Source organism: Rhamphochromis sp. 'chilingali' (assembly GCF_963969265.1).
Source record: "Rhamphochromis sp. 'chilingali' genome assembly, chromosome: 5".
In the NCBI taxonomy this organism is placed as follows: Eukaryota; Metazoa; Chordata; class Actinopteri; order Cichliformes; family Cichlidae; genus Rhamphochromis; species Rhamphochromis sp. 'chilingali'.
Window position 1 is genome coordinate 30,292,759 of NC_137932.1, and position 23,646 is coordinate 30,316,404.

At 39.1% G+C, this 23,646-nt stretch overlaps 1 protein-coding gene across 3 annotated transcripts in view; it reads left to right on the forward strand.

The window, feature by feature from the left end:
- cd2ap (CD2-associated protein) overlaps positions 1-23,646 on the forward strand; it is a 103,005-nt gene that overhangs the window by 16,235 nt on the left and 63,124 nt on the right. For all 3 annotated transcript variants that reach the window (XM_080882921.1, XM_080882920.1, XM_080882922.1), the window contains exon 2: positions 9,851-10,008. In XM_080882921.1, coding sequence (XP_080739047.1) covers positions 9,851-10,008 — 158 coding nt within the window. The remainder of the gene's footprint in view (positions 1-9,850; positions 10,009-23,646) is intronic.

A 23,646-nucleotide genomic window follows, 5' to 3' on the forward strand; every position in this document is an offset into this window, starting at 1 on the left:
GTCCGAATAAAAATAAAAGCGGTATAACAGTGTGCGCGTAACATTAAACATGTTTTTTTTTGTTTTTTTTTTTTAAAAAGGGAAAAAAGAAAAAGACACCCCCCCCCCCCCCCCCCCACCCAAACAAACAAAAAAAAATCTCACAGTACAAAATATGATTTCCTCAGATGGAGAACTTTACAACACACCAAAAGTGCTTAAAATTAAAAAAAAAATTAATTAATTAATTAAAAAAAAAAAAAAAAACAACCAAAAAAAGATAACAGAAACAAAAAACAACCCAGTCCTGTGCAAATCAATGCAGCAAGCTTGGAGAAGATTGTGCTGGACTGGTCCGAAGTTCAAGAGTATATTATATGATTCAGTTTCATTATATAACAATGAAAATAAAAGGAACCAGCACACCAACAGTACAATAACTAGCACAACGGCCTAAGAAAACAATGCACAGATGGCGTTAAACCTAACGAGAGTGTGAACCCTTATTAGCATTACAGCATCAAACTGAGGGGCTATCGAGGCTCACCCAGAGATCAAAGTTTTGACATAATCACTGGCCTCCTCTGCTGAAACAAAGTCCTTCTCGACACCCTTATATGTGATGCGGAGTTGCGCTGGATGAAGCAGGCCATACCGAACACCTTCAATGCCACGGAGTTGCTGCCTGACAGTGTTGAATGCAGCACAAGCCCGTGCCACCCTGGCGGTATAGTCGGGGCAGACTGAGATGGTCCGGTCTCTAACTTTAATCTGTCGGCGTTCTCTAGCACGTTGTAAAATGTCAACACAGTCAGTGTGGTAATGAAACCTGCATACAATGGCTCGTGGACGGTCGCCAGGCTTCGGTGCGGGTTGGAGGGTCCTTTGCGAACGATCCAAAAGCGGCTCCTTCCCCAGATCAAATGCTTCTTTTAGCAAGGAGGCTACGGCAGCAGTGGTGCACGTGTCAGGGCCCTCCGGTACTCCCACTATCCTAACATTGTTGCGCCGCGACCTGGACTCCAAGTCTTCACACTTATTTTCCAGCTTGGCTACATGAGCTGTGAGGCCCTTGATAGTGTTTTTCATCTCAGCTATATCATCAGAGTAGACAGTAAGTGCGTGCTCCATCTCCTTGACCGTACCTTTTAGCTCGGACATGGTAGAGTCATTGGCAGCTTTATCGATCGCGTCTTCACCGCCTGCAGGTCGAACTTAATGGTAGACAAGGCATCACCCAGAGTGTCCTGAAGTTCCTTTTTAAAGATGTCGGCGATATCTTTCCTCAGCGAAGCCAACAGCTCGACCTTGAGAGCCTCAATATCAGGATTAGCTTGGCACGAGGGTCCATGGTAGTCCATGGTAATATTATGTTGAAGCACAGTACACAGTACGACGGCTCACTCGAGGTATTCAACATACCTCGAGTGAGCCGAGGTATGTTGAATACCTCAACATGGTCGCGGTTTGCAAACTAGGCCTCAGTTGTGTTTGAATCCGGTTGTTCAGTCTGACGTCACTAGCCGTGTCTGGGTCTAAACTCCGCTGCAGGTCCATATATCAAACGATCACTATGGCATTACTGAGAGTTGAAAAACTGTCTTTAGTCTTTCATCTTTAATAAAATGATCAGCGTTCTGCTCTACCAGGTGTAACAACTGAGTTTAACATCCAGGCATCCATGAAAATGGAATTTATGACATTTAACAGAGTTAGAAGTTAGCAGGAAGTTAGCTCGCTAGCTTCCATGTAAATACAATATAGCATGTCCTGACTGCGGGGTTTTGGAAACAAATTAAAACGTACAGCTCTGTTATCACTTCCAGCATAAATGAAGACAGAAAACTAAACAGCAGTGACGTTTGTAGGGTTACTGAAGTTGGGCTAGCTGGTATATAATGATGTGCTACGTGACCGCTAGCGACACAGCTATGTTAGCATAATATAAACAAGCTAACTTTTTTTCCCACTCGATAAAAGTTACCGTGAGTGTTCTCGGTGGTCAGGAACAAATGTAATCGCATGGCAGGATGCTGTAAAAGGACCAAACTTCAGCCAGGAGAACAACTGAGATAATCCATCCATAATACGAGGTTAGTCATTCATATACTGCTGCATGGGCTGGGCTGTAGCTACATCCTAAGGTTTTAAAAACTGAGCTTGGTAAATGATTAGCGGTAATAAAAGCCGAGGGAGGTCAACGGTGATCACTGACTGTTTTAGGAGCTTTTTGAGATCAAATAGAAGAAAATACATAACATTAAACATGTTAACAACACAAAAGCCATATTAAACGCAGACTACTTTAGACCCGGAAGTAGGATTCGTCGCATCATCACTGAACAACCGGATAGAAGTAGTTTTAACATTTTTTGCTGCCATTTTACGCAGGCCCGAGTAAAACTTCTCAACAAAACAATCAACAAACCAAAACAGGACTGGAAATATAGCCGAAAAGCGCGAATGAATAACAATTTAATCGAAATCAGCGGCAGCTCCCAGACTCGCGTCCTACTCCATCAAAGCTCTTCCGGAAGTCCATGGTAATATTATGTTGAAGCACAGTACATATTACTGCTCGAGGCTCTTGACTACGGTAGCCGTAATGCTCCGACAATCGTGGCTATCTGACGGACAAAAACCATACAAGTTCCACATCACTGAAGTTGCACCATTTTTACAAACCAATTCTGGTTCATCTGTTTCATTCGACGATCTGCTTTTGTCCTTCTCATTCTCTGTTGCCGCCATGCTTTTTCCGCCATGTGCCTAATAAAAACAAAGGCACTGCGCATGAGCGTTTTACCCATATTCTATCGCGATGTTTCATTTTTTTATCATTGCCTAACACTGTATTACTGTGAACGGTATAATATGGCCCAACCCTAGACGGTATATTTTAGAAATAGCTGTAATCTTGACTGCAGCGATAGTCCTCCACTATCCTATACTATAGCATTTATATAGATGATATCATTGCCATTTATATGTTGAATACTGCCCTACTTCTCCATCACACCATGTGCATTAGCTCTGAATTCACAGGCTTTAGCTCTAGTTTGTGATGACAGTCATCATTCTGCTGTGTAGTATGATCAACACCTGCTGCAGGGGGTGATCAGAACAAGAGCTAGTATCAGCTGTAGTCAGAGGTGGTGAAGATGGAGGCAGTCTGATTGTAGGATGGCGTCTTCGCTGTACGAGCAGTTGAATGATGGTGGACTGTGAGAAATGGGCTTTGTATTGAAATTTATTGTATTTATTTTATCTGTATTGAAATACAAGGTGGGCAGGGCTGCAGCTAGTTGGACATTAATGGATTAAATGGAATGGATTAAACCTTAGAAATAAAAGCAAGCAAACTGTAGACTAGTAAAACAGTCACACATGGACATTCTTAGACGATTGGAGTAAATTCCTGTATATACTGACTTCAAATGCTGTTTGTGTGTGACTGTTTTGTTGTGTTACAGTTGTCTGACGAAAAAAGGAGTCGGTCTTCTGCGCAGGAAAAACCCTTTAAATTGGGACTCCTGCTGATATTTCCATACTGAGAGGATTCTCAGTGTTTTAGCAGTGCACAGGAACAGCTTGGAAGTGAGTGGTCATTGGTCATCACAGGCTAAATTTATGTTGTACGTGTTTGGTCATCTGACAGAAAAACTTGTATTCTGGGCTTAACTCACAACCTGATAGCCCTGTGTTTTGTTGATCTCACCCTACAGTAACACACATTTTAAAAGAAGATGCAAAATAAAACAGTTTCTTGGTTGCCTTCTCTCCACTGAAGACTATGAAAGCAATAATTATCTTAAGCTGACTTCCGTTGGCATATAAGTGGTGTTCAGAAGAGATTTGAGTCAGACTGATTGAGCTGTGCTGCTCTAAGCCAGGGTCTATTTGTGTGATCTCTGAGGGGCTGTTTTAAAGTCCCTTTGCTCCACATCCAGTCTTGTGCCCTGTGTATTGAATTAACTGAGGGTAGGTTTCTGCCTATCGGAGCTCTCCATTGTTTGTTTACTACCGGAGTTCGTATCTCTTCCTGTGGTTACACAGACAGATATTCCTAAATTATGGTCTGGGGCCTCGGCTAAGCTGTTTATTTTTCTGTTGCTCGGCTTGTGCTTCTTTTATGCATTTAATGTGTTTAGACTGTCGTTTACAGTGTAAATGCAGACTAGATTTCTTATAGGCTTTTGTAAAATTACAAATGTTGATAAAAGCCAACACTGTGTGGTTTATTGTCTAGTTCCATGAAGAGGAAGGAATGTAATTAGCTAACATGTGTGGAAGGATATCAGTTGAATAGCCAACGGTAAACTGCATAAAGTCACAGTTGTGCCAGGGCTCTAGACTAACTTTTTGCCATGGTTGCACTGGTGCACCTAACGTTTTTTTTCTTAGGCACACCAGCACAAAAGTTAGGTGCACCCAAATTTTTCAGCCGCATCGCTTAACACCACAGTTTTATATGTTCACTTTTTTCGTTGTTTTTTTGGGGAGTAATTGCTGACCATACAGACAATATTGATTTGTAAATGATTAACAACACTAAGTTCTTTATTTGGAACCAGAGATGGGCTGTAATCTGATTACTTTTTTCAAGTAACAAGTAAAGTAAGGGATTACTATTGCAAAAACTGTAATTAGATTACCGTTACTTTCCCGTAGGAACGCTGCGTTACTGCGTTACTAAAACCGTGATTTTTTTTTTTTTTTTTTGCGAGAATGTCTCACGACAGTGACGTAAGCAAGTGCGATGTTTGTGACAACAGCTGTGTGCAGATCAACAATGGATAATATATCGAGTGCGGGAGAGAGTATGAGCATGCAGCGTTTAAAGCGTGGAAGTACTGACCTTCCTTTAAGTTTGATTCCATAAAACGTGACAAAAACATTAGCATCCATTGTGCGTGGGAAGAAAACTTCTTTTTACAGCGAACCCCCCCCCCCCCCCCCCAAACTTCCAAGCAAGCACCGAGTGCGCAACGACGTAATGGGAAATTCACGCGATCAGTTCTTCAACTGACCGCGGCATACCTGCACCAGGGTAAACCTCCGCCTACCCTACTCCTGCTTTACAGGTGAAAATAGAGCAAAAGGACCGCTGAGTCTTTGATTTTATTTATTTTCTGCTGTGTTTTACTTGCATCTATTTGAAAGAGTGAGTGTAAACACACACACAAAAAAAATTATGTGCTGGAATGTGCAGAAAATAGGTTTAAATATTAAACAAATTTCTTCCAGTCAGAGAATGTTGCATATAATTAAATTTTTGCTTGATGCATAAAGTTAAAAGATTAAAACTAATAAAAAAAGTTTTAAAAAGGGACCTTTCCATTTGATTATGATGGATTATGTAGAAAAAGTAGAATTGGGCTGAAAGATCTATCGCTTTATCACCTATTCAGGTTGTAAATCGTGTTTTTAAAAAGTAACTAAGTAATTAATTACTTTTGAAAATAAGTAATCAGTAAAGTAACGGGATTACTTTTTTGGGGAATTAATCAGTAATTAGTTACTGATTACTTTTTCAAGTAACTTGACCAAAACTGTTTGGAACACAGTTCTACAAGAAAGATAAGATCGGGCCTTAACATAAAAGTTATCAATCGTTCTTTTCATCTTTTCTCATTACACACAGCTACATCCACTTCTGCAGTTTTGCACAGTTAAATTTTTAAATAGCTTTAATGCACATAAGTATTTTGTCTCGCGCCAATTATATCGTCAGTTATATTGTTATCGCACATTTTCAAATATATGTCGTGATAAATATTTTTGGCCATATTGCCCTGCCCTAGTAGTTACCATTAACTTAGCTTGCAACACGCTGACAGAAACTCTATTCAGTGTAACTGCAATTACACTGAGTCATTATTGTATTTATAAGTAAACAGATTATTCAGTAAAGGTGGTATTTACTTTTAGCTATAGTGAGATGGATGAATATTTTCAAAAAGAATGATCGGTGCCATATTGTTGCTTTTACGGGCAGTCTAAGGCTTTAGATTGTATTTTCTATTATAGCAGGATATGAAGCAGTAATTTTTCTGGTGTAGATTCTGGTTAGAGTAAACCAGTGCAGGCAGAGACAGTGCAGCTGGAGTATGGCAACCACAGTGAGAGATCCTACGTGTAACAGCTGAGTGACTTGAAAGCAATTTGGCCAATGAGCTGGCTAGAGGAAAGAACCCACAGAACATCTGAAATATCAAATTAAAAGGACAGGGATGGTCCCCTAGTAAGTCGTGGATGACGTCGTCGTCCTGAGTAGATTAAAAGATGCTAAAGTTAAAGATGCACATCAGTGTTTCCTGCTCAAGTAAGTTCTATGTGTGGAAAACGCTGATGTGACTCTGGTGTGAGGGTTGATGTTAATCACTCTGACATTTCGGAATGTGGCTCAAAAACTGTGCTGCCATGTAATACAGTGAGAGGTCAGCAGGCAATTGGGGCACTCTAAATGTACAGTAGAAGAATTGTAATGTCAGAAACTTATGATAACAATCCACATGGTTAATGCTGGTAGACACACTTTTGTTAGCCAGCCAATAGGAATGCAGCATGAAGTGATGTGGAAAAAGCAAAACAGACCCACAAGGGGTGCATGGTAGTAAACTATTTGGGTTTTAACAAAGCAGAAAATGCAGTGAGGTAACTGCAGCAGAAATTAGTTTGGGTGGTGTGGCCTACAGCTGTTCTTGTGACTAAAATAAGATGTAGCATGGAGAGATACTGCAGTCTCATGAAACAAATCTCATCAGCCTTTCTAGTGTCATTCTAGCAGTGTCAGCAGAGCAGGCCTAACAGGAAATAAACTTCTTCTAACTGGGGATAGTGAACATAAATCTACCAGTATGGTCCCTGCTGTTTTTAGTCAAATCAGTAGGAGGCTGATGTGAATCTGGTATTTGTCTGACCATTTTCCATAACAGTAAATGGACAACCGAATCATATCTGTTGGTGATCAGCCTTAAAAATTCCTGGTTAGGTTTCTGTGGTGCAATGTAAGTGTTTCCATCAGTGAGGCTGTCCAGCAGGCGTTTAAGGAGATCGTACCTACCTCATTGGTCCTCCTCTTCTGCTTGGTGTTTGATGCTGAGGGGAAAAGCTGCTGTGAGATCATTGGTCAGGAAACTCTACTTATTCTGCATGTTTTTGTTTCTGCTTGGTGCGAACTCAGCCATGTCAGCGGAGCCTTTCCGCTATGAGTCATGAGTTAAAAGGCCACCCTGTGTGGCTGGAATACCTCACAACCTGTCACTCCTCCTAAGACTGTTTATTGTCGGAAGCAGTTCAACCTGCTGTGCTGGATTCAGTCAGGCAGCCTCTCAGTATCTGTTTTTCTGACCTCCTTTTACTTATTGTGCATTTTCGTGTCAGTTTGTTGCTAAATACTGCAATTGGAGGGACCAGTCATAGCATGTACTTAAAAGATAAAAAAAATGTCTGTAACCACTGTGATATCCATCATTGGTTTCTGCAAGGAAACTTGGTATGTTAGTATTAGTGTTTTGGTTGCTGCCATATTGGCATTTTGGGGCCAGAGGTGACTGTATCTTGACAAAAGTTAAATTAGTGACAAGCTATGTCCAAAACTAATACAAAAGTATTGCATACAAACTGTAGAAGTGCTATACACAGACCCACATATCTGCTATTAAGGGCAGTGTAACCTCTTGTACAGTCTGTGCTGCACAGCAAGCCATAGTGTCTGCCATTAAGAGGTCTACTTCAGAGGCTGAAACTAACAGCAGCGTCAGAGTGGCCACACGTCTACCTTTAAACCTTACTGTACACTCATATTTTAATAGAACTTCATTAAAATTCAGTTGCTAGCCCTGGACCTGTTTTTGCCCCCTGGTTGGGTCACTGGCTGTGGTTTTTGTGTACCTGCGTCACTGACGATGTCCTCCTGTGTTCTGATGGACTTGGAGTGGCCCTTCAGCTTGTAGCAGATATCCAGAGGACTAATGTCTCCATCTAACTACTTTCATCACCATCTTTAGCAGATGATTGTGAAGTTGGAGTTAATCAAAGAAACTGAGCTAATTATTTTACTCAGATATTAAATGTTATATAGCCAATAAAATATTTGCGGAGGAGAAACATTAACTGTAACGGTTATGTATGACGTTTTGAACTGACTAGACTGTATATAAAAGATGGGCAAATCTGCATTCTTTCTGTGTGGCAAGAAAGGAGGAGATCCCCCCTGGTTATATAAAGAAGCCTGGTTACATATGAGTGATGGCCTTTGGCTGAGTTATAAATGGCAGGGATAGCTCAGTAGGTAGAGTGGTGGCCCCATGATTGGAAGGTCGGGGGTTCGATTCCCCTGAACAGCTACCCTGAGGTACCCCTGAGCAAGGTACTGTCCTTTCACACTGCTCCCCGGGCGCCCAATGGCTGCCCAATGCTTCACTGAGTGAATGGGTTAAAGGCAGAGAGGAATTTCCCCACGGGGATCAATAAAGTACACTTTCTTTCTTTCTTCTTCTTTCAATCCTGGGTAAATGTTCCTGATGAGTTCATGGGCTCAGTTGCTAGTTTCTGTTCTTAGTGGAAACATTGTGGTGTTTATTTAGTAAAACACAATCCTGTGAGAGTCAATAAGGGGGATGAAGCATTGTATGCTATAGTGGACATACAAGTTACTAAACTATGAGTGTAAAGTATGTCAGATCCACCCCATGAGTGTTGCATCTGCTCTGCTCAAGGCTTCACAACAAGACCTCACTAACCAAAGGGTGACAATGATTGTCTATTTAATCATCTGCCACAACTAGAATATACATCTGTGAAAAACTCTGTTAGCTTAGCTGTGCACAGATGTTGGAAGCTCAGTTGTCAGCACCATATTTTCCATATTTTTATTCCATATTATACAAAGTAATTGCTTTGTAAGGCAAGTTGTTAAAGGTCTTGGTTTTGACTATGAAAGAGCACTCTTTTCACTCAGTCAGTATAATCAAACATGTATTCATGTGTCAGCATAAGTGTGGTTTTTTTTTATTTATTTTTTAAATTTTTTTTATTTCAGTAAATACGCTTCAGTATACGGTAGAAGTCTGTACAGTCTGTGGCTATTGTTTTTTTTTTTCCTTTGTCTTTTTTGTGGTGTGTGGAGCATATTTCATATATTTCAGTTTGGTCTCAGACTAAACTTTTTAATGTGTAGTATTTTTCTGTTGAAAAATCTTGCTTATCCTGCAATTACAGATGTAGATAGAAACATTGAAGTTGCATAAATCATTTAGTTTGCCAATTACACTGATTGTTGGTAGGACCAGACATTCATAGAATCACATTCTTTCTGAATTATTATGGAAGCCCATTTGTGCCAGTGTGGGTGTTTTGCTTTGTTTTTTCTTTTTTTGTTTGTTTGTTTGTCGCCCCCCCCCGCCCCCCCCCCAATTGATGTAAAATCATGAACTTTGGACTCTCTTTTTTTTTTTTCCCTTTTCAAGTGAGAACATTTAGCTAATAATTGTGACTTTTACCATTTTATTTAAACGTTTAAAGAAAAAAAAAACAAGACTAGACTGTTAGCCATCGTTATTTTCGCCACATTTCTCAAAATAAGAATTTTAACTTTTGAGATTAAACGTTTTAGTGTGTGTGTGTGTGTGTGTGTGTGTGTGTGTGTGTGTTTTATGGGATAGTAGTGATATTTTCCTTTAAATCCTTTAAATGTATCAGTTAAATATTTCACTCAAGGGTGTTTAAGAGATTTATGTGTAATAAACAATTTTACAAAAGTATCGAATTTTCAATTTTTCATTAAATTTGGACTTCATCTTGGCTCATCCATTCCCCCCCTGCCTTTCCCCCCTCTTTATCATTTCATCATCCTTGTCTGGAGTAGAGGTTGTGGTGGAGTATGATTATGACGCGCTCCATGATGACGAGCTGACCCTGCGACCTGGCGACATCATCAAAAATGTGCGCTACGTAGAGGAGGATGGTTGGATGGAGGGGGACCTCAATGGGAAAAGGGGCCTCTTTCCCGACAACTTTGTCAAGGTGAGAGATAGATTAGTGTTCATCTATCAACTGGCTTATATCAAATTGCAGCTTGTTTGTTGGAGTAGAGCTAACCGTGTTGTCTATCACACTGTTAGTGATAATCCTATTGAAACTGGGAGCATTATCAGAGTATAGCAGTCTGCTACACAGAAGAATTTTTGTGCTTTATATTTGTGTGGATGCTTTAAGCATCCACACTATTGAGTTCCTCTTGGGACTTCCGTACACTTTTTGGCACTTAACTACTTCCACAATTTTCAGTCGATTTTCACCGTTCAAATTTTAAACTATTCTGCTATTTCTGCTAATGTGTGCTATGTCTTTTGGTATTTTTCACTATTATACTTTTTAAAATATTAAGCTTAATTTGTCCCATTGAAATGAATGGGAAACTTCTGCAATTCTGCTAAAATTTGCTTGTTTTCGAAACTTAACTACTTCCTCATATTTTCACGTAGAACAAGCATTCAAACTTTAAAATGTTCTCAAATTATTGGGCTATTCAGGTATAAATCAGCTTTTTCAAATCTTTTACCGTTTTACTTTTATGCCTCTTAAAGTTTTCAGTTGCAAAATTGTGATTTTTCACAAAATACATGCGTTGTTATGGTTGCTATGCACTTGGCTTCCAGTGTGCCACTGAAGGTTTTGCAGTCTTCTCTTCATGTCCGAACAACTTCTTGCTACTTGCTCAATTTTCACTCAACTTCCACAAATTATACATCAAAACGTAGGTATTTTTGCTGGCTTTCCGAAAATGTCACTATCATTGTTGTGGGATTTATAGAATTTTGGCAAATCTCCTCAGACCAACACAAAGTCGCAAAACTCTCCATAGAAAGTCAATGGAGAGCTTGTTCAAAATCACCGCTTGATTTCTGTAATGAGAGGCATATTCCAATCGTCATATCTCCTTAACGAAGCAAAGTTAAGACATAAGGCTTGTCCCAGTATATCTTCAGACACTCCTGACGCTCACAATTCAAGAATTTTTTTCTCACCTATTGCCGTTCTGAAATGAGTTAGACTTGTTTGAGAGTAGGAAATTTGTCCTTCGCTCAGATTTCTTCAGATTTCAAACTCTGGAAATGAACCACTTTTTTCTCTCGTCATATCTTTTTAATGGATTTCCACAGAGACCTGAAAATTTCCATGATTGTTCACCAAAGCCTGCTGTCTCTTACGGTGAAAGAATGATATCGATACTCCAAATAGATTTAGAGTTAGAAAGCGTTGTTTGAGGGCAAGTCAAGGCAGTTTTTGCTTTGCTCTACTCAGTTATGGTGCATTAGAAGTCAAATATCTTTAATAATTCATATTTTAATGATAAATTGTCAACACTTTAAGATTCCCCCATCTCTTCTGAACAAAACGGTGTAAGAATGACCGTTCTAGCCCCTACGGTTAGGAAATTATGGTCATTTGTTTGAGGGGAGTCGTCATTACGAGAAATAGACTGCAAAAATCCTGTGTCTCTTTGTGCTGCGTGCACCTGTTTTGGCGGGAAAAAGTGCACAGGCTCTCTGATTGGTGGATTCAAATTGAGCAGCTCCCAGGCTGCTTGACTGAGCATGAAACTTGCTTCTCTCTCCCTGTGTGTGTGTGTGTGTGTGTGTGTGTGTGTGTGTGTGTGTGTGTGTGTGTGTGTGTGTGTGTGTGTGTGTGACAGAGAGAGAGAGAAAGCCTTTTTATGGGATGATCTCATTGTAAGATTCAAATTCAATATATTTAGACTGGTTGACTGAATTGGATCTTGTGTGTGAGAGAGAGAGAGAGAAAGAGAGAGAGAGAGAGAGAGAGAGAGAGAGAGAGACCCTCTTTAGGGCAGCATCTCATTGTTGGAAAAAATATAATATATTCAGACTGGTTGACTGGCATAGACCCTCTGTGTGTGTCTCTCTCTCTGTGCATTTGTGTATACATATTTGATTTTGTGTGTATCTGTTGGCTGTTCCTTCTTGTTTTTTAAATTTATTTTTATTTCTTTATTTTTTTTTTTCACAGGTGAATAACAGTTAGTTTTGAGGGAACTTAACCATGTTCCGTTTTTTTTTCAGCTTGTCATCTTACATTTTCCAGTATTTTCACTTAAGTTATTACTATTCTGTTCAATCATAGTATTTGTTCTAAATCATTGTTATTATGCTATATTGTAGTATTTCTGCTAAATCATACTATTTCTACTATATTATATTTTTCTTTCTAAATATAGCATTTCTGCTATATAATTGTATTTCTGCTATGTTATAATATTTGTGCTAAACCAGAGTATTTGTGCTGAAACATGGTATTTCTGCCAAATTATAGTATTTCTGTCAAATTATAGTATTTGTGCTGAAACATAGTATTGATTTAAAATTACAATATTCATAGTTCAACACAGTGTCTCTGGTAAATCACAGTATTTCTGCTCTGTTGTACTATTTTTCTAAATCATAGTGTTTCTGTAATGCTTAAGTATTTTTGGCTAAATACATTCTTTCTGTTATCTTATATTATTTCTCCTAAATTCTTGTATTTTTGAGAAGTTATCATGTTTCTGGTAAGTTACAATATTTCTGCTAAGTTCTGGTATGCTATTGTATTTCTGCCAAGTATTATGTTTCCTCTAAGATATTGCAGTTCTGCTAAGTTATTCCATTTTAGCAAAGTTCCTTTGCTTCTGCAAAGTTTTTACAATTTCTGCAACTTTTCAGCCTTTTCAGCTAGTTTTTGCATACAGCTTCAGCTTTAAAGCATCCACACTGCATTTTCGCAGGAAATGCTAATTTTTCTAGTTAATATTACTTTGATGAATGATGTAAACATTTTAGAATAGAAAGGATAGAACTAAAGATCAGAAAGTGTTTACAGAATTCCTTTTGCGAAGTTAGATTTGTGTTTTGGAAAAGCAGAACCTTTTTATTGGAATAAAGGTTTAAAGGGGTAACTTGACCTGGTATCATTTTGATGGATTATTTTAGAGACATGAGCAATGTTCCCTCTAATTTTTCATGTGTCTGAGCGAACACACAAACTCCCTGAGCGGTCCCTTGGACCACTGTGAGCAACAGCAGACATGTGCACTGTGGTCACGCCAGCATTGAATCCATCCAAGTTACGTGGTTTATTAAAATAATCAAATTACAGCATTTATGATAGACTACTTTTAATTAACTGCTTTAGCCCACTTACAATGAAAATTTAAAAAAAATCTTGTTCATGACCTGTGTAGTATGTTAACTAGTGGTGCAACGGATCAAAAATCTCTCGGTTCAGATCGGATCACGGTTTTAAGTCACGGATCGGATACATTTTTGGATCAGCGAAAAAAGACAAAAATTTAACATTTACTTATTTACTTATTGAAGTATTTTTTGCCTGTTAAAAACATTCAACTCAAGACTCATTCCACGCACTTATAAAAAATAAATAAATTATGGTACAATATAGGGCAGTACAGGTCTTTGTATCTACCACTCAATTCAATTCAATTTTATTTATAAAGCGCCAAATCACAACAACAGTCGCCTCTAGGCACTTTATATTGTAAGATAGACCCTATAATAATACATACCGCTCATTATATCGCACTCTGCTGTGATATAATGAGTTGTCACGGTCACGTAGCTTTCCGTTGCCCTGGAGGTCCACCCATTTGTAGTAGTTGGGGCAACAGTAGATGCCTGGGACAGTTCAGCCACGACTTAAATCTTTTCTAGCTCATACATGCTTGGATCTTGGCACTAAAGTGGACGCGAACACAAACGCATGGCATAAGCACGTTCATCATAGCTTAAGCCCCTTGTTTTGCACAACGGAATACAGCCTTCCATCTGCAGCTAAACACCCCAATAGCTTTTGTAATAGCTTTAGCCCGGTCGGATTGGGCAGCAAAGGGCTGCTTAAATACCGCAAACGCCTCTGCTCCTCCACTTAGACCGCTAGCGCTGGCCATAACTATCGCTTGACAGACCCACCACACGCACCATACACATACTTTTTTTTCTTCTTTTTCGAATCTTCGGATCACGTGCGTACCGAACCGTGGAGTGGGATCGGTTCGGATTACGGATCAACCGTGATCCATTGCACCACTAATGTTAACACTATTGGAAGTTTAAAAAAAACAAAAAACCAAAAAAAAAAACACTTCAACTCCAATTTTGAAAACACAACTTTCTTTCTTTTTTTTTCTTTTTTATAAAGCCCTGACTTGTATTATGAGTATGAGTCTGTGGTCTGGGAGAGTGTCATGTAACTCTGTAATAACCAATGTTGGGCAATTAATTATATAGTTACTTCTTCAACAAAGTAACTGAGTTATGCAAATTACGAAGTTTTTTTGCAGCTGTTTATCTAAAAATGCAGCCAAGGCGGTTTTTTAAATAAACATTTAAAACTATTTACAGAACAATCAGGTGTTCTGCATCAAATTTGATGCCACACAAATTATTTGTGCCACTTCAAAAATAATTTCTGTCCACTATGAGATAAAGGAGAACAACCTGATACCTGCAGGCCTGACAACAGGAGATGTATCACTCCTGTAACACCTGTAATATTCAGTAGTCGCCTCATTGTTCTGACACACACAACAAAACTATTGACCACACTACACACTAACAACACAAGATTTGCGCTAAACGTCGTAAATCGCTCACATCTCAAAACACCGCCGTCACTCCTAAAACTCCCCCCCTTTCCTAAACAACTAAATGCCATGTTGGCATATCATTTTTTGATTGGGCGACATGATACATTTTTCGACCAATAGGAAAGGGTGGGGGTTTTTTGGTTTTGTTTTTGCTCACAGGCGGCGAGTGCTTTCAAGCGCTTTCAAGCGCTTTCCTTATAAAACGCTGTTTTTACTGTTTCTTCCCGCAAATATAAACAACGATAGTATTCAGGAAGCAAACCAAACATTGCATATATTTTTATCATAACTCTGGTTTTACGTAGCCTATCAACACAATTTAAAAACTGGTATAAAGTCCACACTTTTTCCGTCAGTTGTTCCGTCTGTCCTGCTCACATATCTAATGGTTGTACACGTTGTCATTAACGTGGCTTCACTTCACATCAGCCACACTGCTTTGCTAGCTAAAACACTGGTGTCGGCACATAAGGACGCTGTCATAGCTTGTCAACGACGTTGATTAGCTGCATATATACGAATGTGAATCGCATTATTGCCTGGACTATGGGATAAGTTGGCATCGTTGTTATCCCATACGGGAGCAGCCAGTCACTTACTGACTAACACTGCAAAACAGAATTGTTTAAGTTTTAATTTCAATTCAGGTTAAAAAAATTTTTTTTCTTTTTTTTGTGCGCAATGCAGATTTTCTGTGCGCAGAGACCGTGCCAGCAGTGTGCAATTGCGCACGTGCACAGCTTAGAGGGAACATTGGATGTGAGGTATCTTGTATTTAAAAGCACCTCTGTCCTCTCGTGTTACTTCTCTGTCTCTTATGTTAAGCACTTTGGTATACCGCTGGTTTTTAAATGTGCTCTATAAAAAAGTTTGTTGTTGTTGTACCTTATGTGTCTGGCCTTAGCCTCTAAGGAACAGATACCACTGAGCTGAAAGCATTGGTATCGACACTGCAATACTAATTTAAAGATTTGTAACCCTTACAAAGGTTCCTTTTTAGATGAAAAGATAAAAATAAGACTGAGTAGTACTTCAGTCTGTCACCAAACAATCTGATATAGAAACAAATGCAGAGGAGCAGTATCGGGATTGGGGTGTTGACTTTTTTTTTCCTTTTCTGGAGTGAAACTGGTTATTAAACTGTCGTCTGCAGAGCTGTGTCCGGTCTATGATGACCTTTCTTTGAGAGATAATTTTGTGCTGCTTTAACAGTGAAATGTAGGAACTGCCAATTGCAAAGTCATTCTTAAAGCGTAAACACTACTTCAAATCTAAAGCACACACTGATAACACAGTATAACCTGTATATAAAAGATACAATGTAACCAGTTTTTTCAGCCTCAACCATTTTCCAAACCGTTTCTGTAACACAACAATACTTGTCTGTTAATTAGTGGTGTTTATCAGATAGTTGTAATACTGCAATATAAAATAGTATGTAGCCATAATATTTCTAAGATATTGCCAATGGGTCGAACACAGTTAAGTTGTCTAGTGAACAGCTAACTGTTATCTGGGCCTCCACTAGCAATCCTGTAACTCTAAACGGCTCTCCCTTGCCTTTAAGCCTTTTGACAGGATCAAAATTAATCTTAAGGTAAATAATAAATTACAAAATGTACCCATCATACAACTGCTAATGGGGCCAGGGACTCTCCATGGAGGCTAAAACTTGGCTATAAAGATGCTTCGTAATGCAGTAAAACTAGACATTTTAATATAGAAATAAAGCAAAAGTGCTACATAGATAGCTTAAACAAATTGCCACATAATGATCTTACATTTTCTTGACTTGGGTTTTCACAGTGTAGTGTCTGGAAAGTTCCACTAATGTTAATTTATTACATTAATGTCGCATGATAATAGTAAAGCTCACTGAGTATTTCTCCAGTGGTCGGGTAAATCATTCCCACAGTTTGAATGAGCCAATGAATTTACAGCCACCAATAAACAAGTGCTGCTTAGTGCATTTGATAGCACAGCAACTTTCTGGCATTTTGGCAAAGATAAACTCAGAGGCGTTTAAAGAATGGTTGGAGAGCCAAGAGTATTGTTTTCTGCCCACCTACTATGTATTGGGATAACTTGCTTTTTGAGCCAATTTTTGGCACACTTTACATTGCTGAATCAAATTAGGGTGATCAGCCCGGATACAGTTGGTTTCCAATAGAGAATTTCCTATTGTGGCTTGTCATTATGAATGAGCTTGGACTGTGAACGATGAAAGTGGCCTCTGATTTAGCGAGGGCTTAAATTGGTTGATTAATGCTAGTGGTCAACCTTTTGCTGTTGGATTTGGGTGATGCTGCTACTAGTAGTAAATGGCCTGTATTTGTATAGCACTTTACTTAGTCTCTATGGACCCCAAAGCGCTTTACACTACATTCAGTCATTCACACATTCACACACAGCTAATTCACAGCTGTGGATTAGCCGTCAGTCAGCTCTGTGGTTTTAATGTAGCTCACTCACCTTTTATTACTTATTCGTGCTGTCTGCATCTGACTGCTTCTCCTTCTGCACAGCTAATGCACTGAAAATGAGTCCCTGAACTGCTGCCCTCTTCTCTCCTCTCCCCACCATCACACAATCCTATGTAGTGTAGAGCTGGGCGATATGAGATTTTTTTCATATCACGATATGTTTTTTTCATTTCAGGCGATAACAATATATACCACGATATAAGCCAAATAACTATATTTGTAAGATTTAAATGTGCCATTGCTCACAAGTAAAATGTGAAATAATCAGCAGCTTGTTTTTATTTAAATATTTATTTCCCATAATAAGTTCAACAGGGTAGATGTACTTAAGGAACATGAGACTTTTTCAGATAAATAAAGGCAAATATTGCAAACTACACAAAAGGCAGCCGCTAAAGCGTTTAAGTTTCAAAATAGAACAAACGAAACAGACTAAACTGTCAATTCCACTTAGAAACAAAATATTAATTCTAAAAATAAATCTTAGTTTGTTTTACAGAAGAACAGACAAAACTGACTTTTGTCAATATCAAATAAACTGAGAACTAAAAGGAAATTCTCAATCTCTCCTTGTTGTATAGCTGAGCTTTTCAAACAGTTTTAACAGTTACTTCAGTCTGACAAAAGCCGAATGACGAATTAGCGCTTCCAGTCAGAGACTGAGGCTACGTACACGGGTATTTTTGAAAACGGAGATTTTTTGTTTTCGTTTTAAAAAATAATCCCGTCCACACATAAAGGCAGAAATGAAGGAAAACGCTGCTATGAACATGCCAAAGCAGCAGGTGGAGCTAGATTCCTAACCGTGCAGAAATGTTGGCCAATCAGAAGTCTAGAAGCCTCGGTGGGAAAAAGCAAACAAAGCTGGGGCATAGAAGCAGAACAGAGTCGTATGTGTGGAGGGACAGTAACTGTGTGTATATGTAAGCATTTAAACACTGCAGAGAGTAGAATTAACAGTAACAGTATTGTAGAAATTCATTTCACCGAAACAATAACGTGGCGCACAGTGTGACGCATGCACCAGTTTATTGTATTTCCAGACTTGCTTTCGGCACAATTTACAGTGCACGCTACTCTGTTTTTTGTCAGACATGAAATAGCCGAAATACCTTCACACTACGGAACTTCTTTGGCTCTTCCGTTCGACAATCTCTCCGGCATTGGAACCATCATCTGTTTTCTCTTCGGTCACGCTCGGTTGATTTTTCTAGTCGGCACACTCATTTCCTCCATTACGCGCTGGCTCCATTACCCGCTGGCTGCTTCCCAAACAAACACACGTGCGGCTTGGCACTTGTGCTGTACGTAACAAGTCACGCGACGTGACGCTGCGGCTGTGATTGTTTCGGCTCTGCGCTACTTAATTTGGATTGGCTGACCTTTTTTTATTTTTTTATTTATTTATTTTTTTAAGAGGACAAGAGCAGCGAGGTCTATCGCGATACATATCGTTATCGTTCTATCGCCCAGCTCTAATGTAGTGATAGGTAATCTGCTAATCAGCCTGGTCTAGTCACTGTGCTCAGGTATTTAATCCTCTATGGAGCCTGCTGGCTGTTGAACTTTGCTCCTTATGACATAACAGTGGTATGACTTATTGCATTTCTTCTTCCTCCTCCCTTTAATTGGAGTCATACTTGTGTGATCGGAGGGATGTGAAACTGAGGCATGGTAAGGAAGTTGGCTAAATGAAAGACTCTCACAATAATGGGAATGCTTTAAGGAATTTTGTAATTGATCATTTTTTGTGTATGGGTAGTGAAGGGTTTGGAAGCTTCTCTCTTCCAGTTATTCACTTTCTCCTGGTTTTACTGGTTTAAATGTTTCAGGCTCTGAAAGTGTTTGTGTTTTTGTAAATGGAATACAACTGTATGGTCTCAGACTTTTAGGTTACATTGTACTAGCTAGCTGATACCTATCTGTTGGCAGCTTCTCGCAGTATTAACTTTTTTGAAACTCATTGTCTTCATTGGGAAGGACTTATTGACAGTCAATTATGGTCACAAGTGTCTGTAACATTTACTGATAGCAATGGTTTCATTTTGGATAAATGCGTTAAGACTGTCTGATAATGAGCTGAAAGTCATTTAAATTCAGCTCATAGATTAAAAACACTGTTTTCCTGACACAAAAACGATTACTTACAACAAATAGACTCATTGATTCCTTTTTTTTCTTTTTAAAATGTTACCATAATCTATGAATTTCACAATCAGGAAATTCTTTTCTAGTTAAAATCAATCTATGCATTATTTTTGTTTTTAAGTCAATTGTATAAGGAAATGTAAAATATTTGTTGACAGTCTACAGCTGAGAATTAAAGTTCAAAATTCTATGTACACTCATCACAGGCATGAATGCCATGGAAATTTTGGGCTTTCAATGACCTTCGCAGTGGGTTCACAGCTTAGAATTTATTTATTGCAGAGGGTCAAATATATACTTAAATCCCAGTAATATTTGGTTTAATGTCCCTTTGCAAGTTGCAACTTGATCAGATGCCATCGACAAGCTTTTGACACAATGCTGGTTGGATATTTGACTACACGTTTTGGGAAAAATTAACGCAGTTCATTTAAATTGGTTGGTTTGGTGGCATAGGAATATTCAATAGGATTGAGGTTGGGGCTTTTGGACAGCCATTTCAAAGGCATTTTCTAACAACTGCAAGATTATCCGTTGGACACAACTGGACATAAGTAAATGTTTGTTTGGGTCTTCTTGTAGACTTTGGAAAACTGTCATCCTCAGATGAGAGGAAATTGGTTTGCATATTGAGTAAGCTTTTCATAGCCATGGGCTGAGGGTTGCCGTCCAGGAAGGAAGACTCTACTCCAAAATCAACAATTTGCAATTTCCCACATAGACAGACAAATGCCTTCTCGAGAAATGTTTTATATTCAGACAGGACAAAGATTGAGCTATTTGGAAACAATGATAGGAGGGTTTCAGACCTAAGAACACTGTACTTACTGTCAAGCATGGAGGTGGTAGGATTATGCTCTCAGACTGTTTTGCTTTGCACAGAGTGGATGGAATAATGGAGGACTACCTTCCAATTCTTCAACTTTGCTTGAAATTAACAGAGGGGTGGTTGAAACTTGTACATAACTGGGACATTCCAACACATCAATGATTCCAAACGCATGTCAAAACTGGTTTCTGGAATCATCTTCCCAAGGCCCCGACCTCAACCTTTTTCAACATTTGCGTCCTATACTTACAAATTGGGGTCCAGGCCTCCAATTTAATTGAGTGCAGCCAAGGAGAGTGCTCAGATATCCAGCCAGAATTGTGTCAGAAACTTGATGCTTAGCAAAAGCCTTTGGTCAAACTAAATATTTGTGTGGATGTATGCATATTACCAAATCTATGTATAATGTTGAATGGACTGTACTTTTATAGCACTTTTCTACTCTCTACTCGATTTCTGCTACATGCTTCATTCACCCATTCACACATTTATACCAGCACTTCCTTTTAAGCCCGGATGTGTCCTTGAATTGACACATGCACTCACACAATGATTGATTGGGACAACCTAGGGTTTAGTATTTTGAAGTATACTTGGCCATGCAAGACTATGGGAGCCGGAGATCAAACCATCGACCTTCTGATTTGATTGTCTACCTCCTGAGCCACAGCCACCCAATAATTGTGACCCTTTGTGGATTAGAAAAAATCCTAAATAAATTCAAACTTGTGCACTCAGTGCAGCATCTGTAAGAGTTGTTGAGTAGACGAAAGTGCACAGAGACGGCTGCTTGGATGGCTGATTTTGCTGGAGGAAGATGTTTGTTCATACAGTGAATGTAAAAAAAAAAAAAACAAACCCTCAAATTAATACTCTGGCTGTGTGAGGTCACATATTTTAAGTTCTCAGCAGAGGTCAGAGGAGAGGTGTTGTTGAAGCAGCGTACATCGTGTTCATTTCTTCCATTTGTCATATCTCAGCTTGCTGGAGCTGAAACTTTTTTAAAAATGTATATATATTTTGAGGCAGACACACAGCTGGGCTTCCTCTTCTGCAGAATAGTAAAGTGAGTGTCTGTGCACCAGGAAGCATGTGGTGAACTGTTCACTCTTTAACCAGCACAGCTTTAAAGTCCTGTGGGGTGGCGGTCTCCAGATCAGTCCCACCAAGGACAGTCCAAACTCCTCCGAACAGTTAAGTTGCTTTCATTTATGTTAAATGTGGGAAGTTGGTGCATTGAAGCTTTGATGAACTTTAAAAGTGTGATCACACTTAAGCTTCTGTTGCGGGGGTTTTTCTGTGAAAGACTCATTGGTTCAAATTTAAGCACCAAGAGAGAAGAGGAAAAACAGAATTGTTTTCATCAACCGCAGCGCAGAGTCAAATTTTGCAATAATTTAGTCCTCTGTTTGTATTTGCTGCACAATCAACTGGCCTGACATACTTCATGCACAGACTCGATTATATAGAGAAGCTGTGACTGGTGCCCTGCTTTTTAATGCTTTAAAGTTTTAACTTTACTAAGTGTTTGGGAATTGAGCTGCTTTTGGATCCGCTACCTCCTCTCTGCGTTTCTATGCTGGCTTCAGTTTTAAGGCCCAGATGCTGTCATTTGAAATAATGCCACCTGTACACACACTAAGAGGTGGATCAGAGATTCAGTATGCTTTAGTAAAACAAAAGTCTTTGTTGGTGCATTTGTTGTTGGTGTAGTAGTAGTTGTTTGGTGATGATCTGCAGTTGTTGTTAAAACGTTCTGACTCGTTACCAGTTTACACCTCAGTACTTCTTGCGATAAATGGTACAATACATTGAAAACTCTAAGCAATGTTACTCAGCATGCTGGCTAGTGTCCCTTCATCTGTGCACTCGTGACAGTATTTAGTGAAGGTGTGACCGGGACTTCGTGCTGTTGTCAGGGAATTTCCCAGGCAGGCAGAATGTGGCAGCTGTTTTATAGCCCGACTGTGTGGCGTGGTTGGGATCATTAGCAATTGCTACATTCAGCTGTAAGTAGTACAGTCTTACTTTGCAGGCTGATACTGGTTTCCATACTTATGGTTTCACGTTGAACATTTTAGATTACGTTTCAGTTCCCCTTATGTTGTGTGAAACTGACACACTGTTTTTTGTTTGTTTTTTTTCTTCTTTTATTTCCACCTAATGGAACCTAATGTCTTATTGTCCCTTTCGGTGACACTGGAACTGTCTCAGCCGCTTTCATCCTGCGTGGCTCACATCCATGGGTTCTGTATGTTGAGAGTTTTTCAGAACACATTCAGAAGCTGTTTAAATGGCCAAACTGTGATTTTTTTTTTTTTTTTTTTTTTTTTTTTTGCTGCAGTAAGAAGGAGAAGAAAAGAAATTAAGAGAATTCCATTGAGTTCAGATTTTAAACTTCTATTTTAGTAAATAAAATCTTGGCCATGAGTACATTTCCATTTGATTCTCTCTCTCTCTCTCTCTCTCTCTCAAAATCGTTTGAAGCTTTGTAAAATCACATAAGATGCAGGAATAAGTAGTAGGATTTAAGAGTGTAATAATGGACTGAAACAGAAGATGGCAGCATATATTACTGCATAATATTTATGCATACAAATAACCAAACATCAAGGCAAGCTGTGTAGCCACACAATGCACAATTGCATCAAACTGACATTGAGGTATGTCAATTTGTAGTGTTGCTCCATGGTGCAGCCACGACACCGTAGCAAAGTTTACACACTATGTCTACTTAATCCACGTCTGACTCTGCAAACCCATAATGTTTCCACACCACTGAAGTCGTTTTATCTCTCTTTTCAACCAACGGCATTCTTTCTTTAGCAGCCATTATCCTATTCTCTCTAAATAACTTCTACTTAGCTTTCCGAGCTTCCCTCGAGTCCTCTTTATTGTTGTGATGTGTGTTCGAAACGCAGAGAGGCGCGCTTGATTTGCCACACGGAGCAGCGCGAGAGTAAAGCACGAGGGAGGTGCTAATAATCGGCTCAGTCATTTTTAATGATCGTTGAAAGCCGAGATCGTAATTTAGATTAAAATTTGATTAATTGAGCAGCCCTACTTCCTTCATATTTTTTTTTTCCTGATGGCTGCTCCTTGTAAAGTTGTAAACTGATTTGAATAGAACATGGGTGGCACATCTGTGAGGAGATCATATTAGCAATGCCTGCTTCCAATAGCAGGAAAAAAAACTGTGTGAAACTATGTGTTTGACCTGAGGTCTTGTCTCACAGGATTTACTTGTTCATATGCGGACCTCATTATTTGAAACTTTGGCCATCTACAACAACAATGTCTACCAACGTAACAACATTTATGTAACAGGAAATGAAGAAAAGCTCAAGAAGTTCCGTTTAATAAACAGTGGATTGTTGTAAAATTCATAAGCAGACACCTACAAAATGGCTTCAGTTTGTTGATCTCTAAGTAGTGAAGTACTAGATTATTACTTAAACTTGGTGTGAAGAAATGCTTCCCACTTACTACCAACTGCCTTGGTGTGTGATTGTTACTCATTTATGTATATATGTATGTAT